Source organism: Geospiza fortis, unplaced genomic scaffold (genome assembly GCF_000277835.1).
Source record: "Geospiza fortis unplaced genomic scaffold, GeoFor_1.0 scaffold443, whole genome shotgun sequence".
NCBI classification, from domain to species: Eukaryota; Metazoa; Chordata; class Aves; order Passeriformes; family Thraupidae; genus Geospiza; species Geospiza fortis.
The window spans coordinates 3,751,877-3,758,670 of record NW_005054335.1 but is presented as its reverse complement, the minus strand read 5'-3'; the positions used below and the strand labels follow the sequence as shown (position 1 = coordinate 3,758,670).

The 6,794-nt window shown below is 41.8% G+C and overlaps 1 protein-coding gene across 2 annotated transcripts; it reads left to right on the top strand.

Moving 5' to 3' along the window:
- The first annotated feature begins 280 nt into the window (after positions 1-280).
- FST (follistatin) lies at positions 281-4,238 on the top strand. 2 transcript variants are annotated; one of them, XR_004081830.1, is made up of 5 exons: positions 281-573; positions 914-1,138; positions 2,172-2,402; positions 3,123-3,315; positions 3,444-4,238. XR_004081830.1 is itself a non-coding variant. In XM_031057846.1 (4 exons), the coding sequence occupies exons 1-4, from the start codon at positions 399-401 to the stop codon at positions 3,203-3,205; spliced, it is 714 nt and encodes a 237-aa protein (XP_030913706.1). In that variant the 5' UTR covers positions 282-398; the 3' UTR covers positions 3,206-4,238. The 2 variants fall into 2 exon arrangements, 1 of the variants encoding a protein (XP_030913706.1); XM_031057846.1 differs by having other exon boundaries at positions 282-573; positions 3,123-4,238.
- The last annotated feature ends 2,556 nt before the right edge of the window (positions 4,239-6,794 follow it).

The following is a 6,794-nucleotide window of genomic DNA, read 5'->3' as shown; positions in this document are numbered from 1 at the left end:
CTGGTCTGGGGGAGGAGGAGCAGGGAGGGCTTTGGAGGGGGGCAGCGCTGTCCTCCCGCTTCCTTCCTCGTCGGGGTTTTGAGGGATGTCTCGTACCAGCCCCGGGATCGCGGGGGGGACCCCCATTTCTGCCCGCCGCCTTGCACATCACGAGAAGGAGGGGAGACACCCTCTCTCCCCCCTGCCTTCACTGGCGGAGGGAATTTACCTCGGGCGGCGTGTCCTGGAACGGGAGGGAACGGTGTTGTTGCTCCGTGCTCTGGGTTCACGGTATCTTTTTTTCTTTAAGCAGTTTTGACACCAGGTCTCTTCTGCACGCTTGGTACTAAAGTGGTGCCTCTTTCCTTCCATCAGAAACATGCGAGAATGTGGACTGTGGACCCGGGAAGAAATGTAAAATGAACAAGAAGAACAAACCTCGGTGTGTTTGTGCTCCGGATTGCTCTAATATCACTTGGAAGGGCCCCGTGTGTGGCTTAGATGGGAAAACCTACAGGAACGAGTGCGCCCTTCTCAAAGCCAGATGTAAAGAACAGCCCGAACTTGAAGTCCAGTATCAGGGCAAATGCAAAAGTAGGTTTGCAAATCTAATCCAATCTCCCTCAAATGCCAAAGGGTGTCTGTCTGAGTAGGGAGGAGCTGTTGGATGTACTTCCTCACAGGAACCAGGCTGGAGGAGAGTAACTAGACCATGCTCAGTAGACAAGGATGTAGCTGAACAGAGAGCTCCCCATAGTCTGGCAGCACTTGTGTTCACACAGCTACCCTGAGATATGAAGGCATCCTCTAGCAGCCCTTCAACGAGGAGAGCTGCTGAAGGCTTTTATGTGGTCATTTGTTCTTGTCACCTGTACACTCCTCACTGGGATCCTGGTATCTTCTACTAACCAGTGTGTTTCTGTCTGTATTTCAGAGACCTGCAGGGATGTCTTATGCCCAGGCAGCTCCACATGTGTGGTTGACCAAACCAACAATGCCTACTGCGTGACATGTAACCGAATTTGTCCAGAGCCTACCTCCCCTGAACAGTATCTCTGCGGGAATGACGGCATAACTTACGCCAGTGCCTGCCACCTGAGGAAAGCTACTTGCCTCCTGGGAAGATCCATTGGATTAGCCTACGAAGGAAAATGCGTCAGTAAGTACCTTTGGAGGATACTGAGTGTGGGGGGCTTCCTCAATCACCTCTTTCAGAATACCAGTGTGTGTAACTGGAGGGATGTAGTTAGTGCTGGGGAAGAGAGACTTCAGCAGCTTGGGTCAGTGCTCCCCTCCCAGAAGAGGAGAGTCTGGCGTGAACTTAGTCCTGGAAAAGATTGCAGTACATGAGGGAGAAGAGGGCCTGATCCTGCTATGGCTGTGAGTGCTGACATTAGTATCCAATGGAGAAATAGCCTCCCTGAAATAGATGTTGAGATGGTTACGATGTAATAAGGTCACCGTATTCAATGGGTCTGTATTCCTGGAAACAATTGTCTTCAAGTGGTCTTGGCAAAGACTATATTAACTTAATTGAAAACATCTGATCACTTTTTCCTCTTCAGAAATAATTGTGGGCTTTGGAGACAGTGGAGGGGTGAAGATAGGCAAATAATTTCTGTGCAACATTCTGTTGGAAGTGATTCCAGAAAGGATTGATAGCACAGTGTATGATGAAGAAGGGCCTGCACCTGCAGGGCAGCCTCTGCTCCCCAAAACTGCTGGGGGAATCTGGGGGAGTCTCAGGTTGCCTAAAATTTGCATAGGTTGAGGTGAATTCCCTTTCAAATCTTGTAGACAACTGCTGTCTGTGGGTTAGCTTAAAAAATAATAGATTTAGAAATGCTGGACCTGTTGACAAATCCTGCATTTACCACTAACTTGGGGAGCCAAATTTCCACTGACATGAAATGGAGCAGGAAAGTCATGTACAACAGGCAAATGTAATTCTGTATTCCCAGGGCCAAGCTTTGCTGGCACAGCTGTCTTTCCTCCCCCACATATAGACAGGCACTGTTGTCCAAGGGAATACTTGCTTGAGCAAAATCAGCAAGTAAGATCACATCTACTATATCTGAACTTTCTTTCTTCACAGTTCACAGGGGAAAGGGTGGTTTTGGGGGTTGCTCATCTTTGCTTTGCTTTTTGCTTTGTCTTTTCACTTACCTCTAGTATTCTGTGTGTATTTTTAGAAGCCAAATCCTGTGAAGACATTCAATGCAGTGCTGGGAAGAAATGCCTGTGGGATTTTAAGGTTGGCAGAGGTCGCTGCGCCCTCTGTGATGAGCTATGCCCTGAAAGCAAGTCAGAAGAAGCAGTGTGTGCCAGCGATAACACAACTTACCCAAGCGAGTGTGCCATGAAAGAGGCAGCTTGCTCCATGGGTGTGCTTCTAGAAGTTAAGCATTCTGGATCTTGCAACTGTAAGTGAGATTTTTAACTCTGCAGACACTTAAGGCTTCTGAAGGCGATACCTAGGTAATGAAGACTTACACCTTTAAACATAAGAAAGATTGATTTATTGATTCAAGGTACAGTAGAATATAAGTATCTATCTTTCACGCACACACTTTGGTTGCTGATAAAATGCAATAGATCTCCAACAACGAGCTGGCCTTCAAGTTGGAGTTTTTTGGGGATGTTCCAAGGACAAGCCATTCTATCAGAAAGGGGTTGCCCGAGGAGTGTAATTCTAGTGACTTTTTTTGTACTTTGTCTGCTCTCGTGTGCTTTGCTGATTGCTTTATTAACACCTGGATAAACTCTTAACTCGGTCCAAAAGAACAAGCCTAAAGATAGTACGTGGCACCTGGTTTAGCACAGTTGCCTCTACTAACTCTGAATGAAGGACACAAAGCAATTAAACTAAAACACCAGAGCGCTTTTTATTTGATTTCAGGAATCTGCCAATAAAACCTGAGCCATTGATTCTTCAGAACTTTCTGCAGTTATGACTTCATAGATTATGTGTAAAAAAACCTTATTGCATAACAGCAGATGCCAAAGAGCATCTCACTACAAGTCGCATAAAATGCAACGCTGTATTATGGCTGTTCAGAGGGCTTTCAAAACATGCACTGAGCTGCTTCTGCGCTGTTGTTGTCCTTATTTAAACAACAGCTCCCCTGTATTCCCCCATATAGCAATTAATGAAGACCCAGAGGATGAAGAGGAAGATGAAGACCAGGACTACAGCTTTCCTATATCTTCCATTCTAGAGTGGTAAAACCTCCATCACTATTGAAACAGCCATTGGGCACAAAATCAATGTCCGTACTGTAAATAAGTGTATGCTTATTTATTTTGGGGAGAAAAAAAAAGTATACATATAGTTGAGTCTCGTAGACATTTATTTATACTGTGTCATGTTTTATAATTTATACATAAAATGTCTGGTTGACCGTACACCTTGTTTTTTGAAGAAATTTATTCGTTACGGGAAGAGCAGTGTTATTTATTGTGAGGTCTCTTGCTTGTAAAGTAAAGCTTTTCTTTTTTCTTGCAAACTATAAAAGTCCATTCCTTAGAGCCTACCCACATGATCTCATCTCTTTGTTTCACTGATGTTAACTCTTTTCCACTTTAACCAACTTGCATGTCAGTTTCTGTTACATTTATTTATTGGATTTTCTTTTCGCCGGTTCTGTACGTAAAAGATCCCTGTGTTTTTGTTTACAAGGAATCTTGACTGACCAAAAGGCATTGTAACTGACTAAAGTATACTGTCAAGGTGCAGTGAGGCAATCTTTAAGGAAACTTACACTTCATCTTCTCTACTTCTCATCACATTGTGTACTGAAATGATGTCAGTGTATTGAGAGTTTATAATGTACTATACAAATTTTGAACCCAAAGAAATTGGATTGTGAAGTTTGGTAACACCTACAGGCCTACCTGTAAAAACAATAAAGGTTTTATTTTATTTTTATTGTTTTAATTTTTTGTCACATGCATAACTGTTTTATCAGGTGTTTCCTTTAAGATGGTCTTGCAGTACCACTTTCAAAATTTTCTTTCCCAATCGGTGTGTTGCTAAAAGTTATATCAAAGCTTTATCAGTTCAAGTTTCTTGCTTTTCATAGTACTTTTTTTCTGATGCAATTTTATATTTTCAAACATGGCGAGTTAAATATAAATTCATTTAAATATATAGTTTTGTACTTTTCTACCATGTAAATGTGCAATGTATATAAAAGTTATAATGTGTATTTGTAAATAAATGATGAGTGAAAAAAAAATAAAAAGTGGAATTTTCCCTAGAGGCAGTCCTCAGTCTTTCATTCTGAATGGTTTTGGTCCTCTGGATTCTTTTGCACCATGAGACACCACTTAAGGCCAAACCTCTCAGCCCACATTGATATAAGAAGCCCTCTTTTCAGATGTGAACAATGTCTCCAGTTCATTACTGCTTAAGCACACTGATAGAGGAGAAGAGATTGGTCTTTTTTTTCCCACTCTCAATCCTCTTAACAGGAAGTCTGTAATTTCATAGAATCACAAAATGTTTTGGGTTAGAACAGACTTTAAGACTGTCTAGTTTCAACTCCCCTACCATGGGCAGGGACATCTTTCACTAGACCAGGTTGCTGAGTGCCCCATCTAACCTGGCCTTGAATGGTGACAGGGATAGGGCATCCACAGCTTCTTCGGGCACCTGTTCCAGTATTCCACCACCCTCAAAGTAAAGAATTTCTTCCTAACACCTAGTTTCAATTTCTCCTCTTTCAGTGTGTACCTATTCCCCCTTGCCCTGTCACTCCAGTTCCTGTCAGAGAATCCCTCTCCAGCTTCCCTGTAGGCCCCTTCAGATACTGAAGGTGTCTGTGAGGGTTCCACACAACCTTCTCTTCCCCAGGCTGAGCAACCCCCACTTTTTCAGTCTGTTTTCACAGAAGACGTGCTCCAGTCATCTTACAAACCTCATGACCCTCCACTGGACTTGCTCTAGCAGTTCCACGTCCCTCTTATATTGATGACCCCAGAGCTGGATGCAGTGCTTCAGGTGGGGTCTCAGCAGAGCAGAGCAGAGGGGTAGAACCCCTCTCTCATCTGCTGGCCAACACTGCTTTGGATTCCTGTGGCTTTCTGGGCTGGGAGCACTCATGGTGAGTTCTCCATCAGCCATCACCCCCAAGTCCCTCCCCTCAGGGCTGCTCTCAATCACTTCTCTGTCCAGCCTGTGGGTGTGTCTGGGATTGCCCCAGTGCAGGTGCAGGACCTTGCACTTGGCCTTGTTGAGCTCCCTGAGGTTTGCATGGTCCCACCTCTCAAGCCTGTCCAGGTTCCTGTGGATGGCATCCCTTCCCTTTGCTGCCCTCACTTTTTTAGACCTTTTACTTTCATATTTCTAGGAGAATTCAAATATGTGTTTGGATTTTTATCTATTGGTCATCTAAATGGATAGATTTGGTCATCTATCCATTTAGATGACCAATAGAAAAATGCAAAGCAGGATTTACTTGCTCAAATTCAAAATGTGTAATAAATAGCAAAGGAAAAAAAAAAGAAATCTAACAATCTGAGAGCACTCTATCACTTGGAAATTATTTTTCTCCCAAGAGGAAGTTTAATTCAGAAATTCTTTTTGGTCAACCTATATTAAGACTGGACACTGTTTGAGATTGGCTACTACTGCAGTGAATTGAGGAAAGGTAACCTGCATAAGTACAGCAGGAAACAAAATCCTGTTCAGTGCTACCTGGTCATGTTGTTATCACAAGTAAGGCCCTACTTACAAAAATTTCTCTATCCTATTACATAAAACATAAAAATTTATTTATGTATCTTATTCAACAATATTTTATTTTCTAAACTGAGGGTCTGATTTACCCTTTTAGTTTAAATACAAATATTATAAAAATTTCCTGCTATAGTCTTCTGTATATTTTCTACTGTATATAAGATTTTAGTTTGTAATTAATTGTTTAGCATTACCCAAAGCAAACATAATTTATTCATCTCTAAATATATAAATACTACAAACATGAATTTATTATATCGTATTCACAGTAACAGCAAAAATATTTGCCCTTCTGTTACCTCATATTGCCTCCTGTTACCTCATTTAGACAAATAGTCTCTTTGGAAGGAAGTACATGGTGAGTAGAGTCAAGGGAGCTGGATTTTGATCTCCTGAGGGAAAAGAACCCAAAATAAAAGAGAACAGGGGCCAGGAGAACAAAGATATGGAAAAAGAATCTATTGGAAAGCCACTCAAGGAACATGTCAATGACAGAGAAACAACTTGTTTAATAGATAGAGTGACTATGAGAGAAGATTTTTTTTCTATATTCAGTTAGGTGCCAGCTACTTCATTTCCAACAAAACAACAACATTAAAATACTGGTTTTAATTGTAAATATATTTACATATTTTATAGAGAGACTGTAGCAGAGCAGGATTTCTGGGTTTTAGTTTTATGTCCTGCAGCTGGTTCACAAAATACCTTGGAGAACACCACCAACTGACAAATTCAAAAAAGAAACAAAAATTCCAAGATATCTTTATATAAGTACATGTATGCTAAATGGTCACAAAAACCTACCTCAGGTTTTTGCTGATCAAATTATTTAAAAGTTCTGAAACTGCATCTCTTATTGCTACTGCTATTTCTATACAGCTGAAAATCTTGAAACCTACCTTGCACCAAAGCCTGATTGTAATGTACAGGTGTGGTATATCCTGAGAGAATTCTGAAGTAAGCATCTTCTGAGCATGTCTACCATAGACCAGCCTTGTCATGAATCACAACAGCCCCAGAGACTTTCTCCCAGAAACACATCCAGAGGTTGTGGAAGCACAATAGCCAACATTTT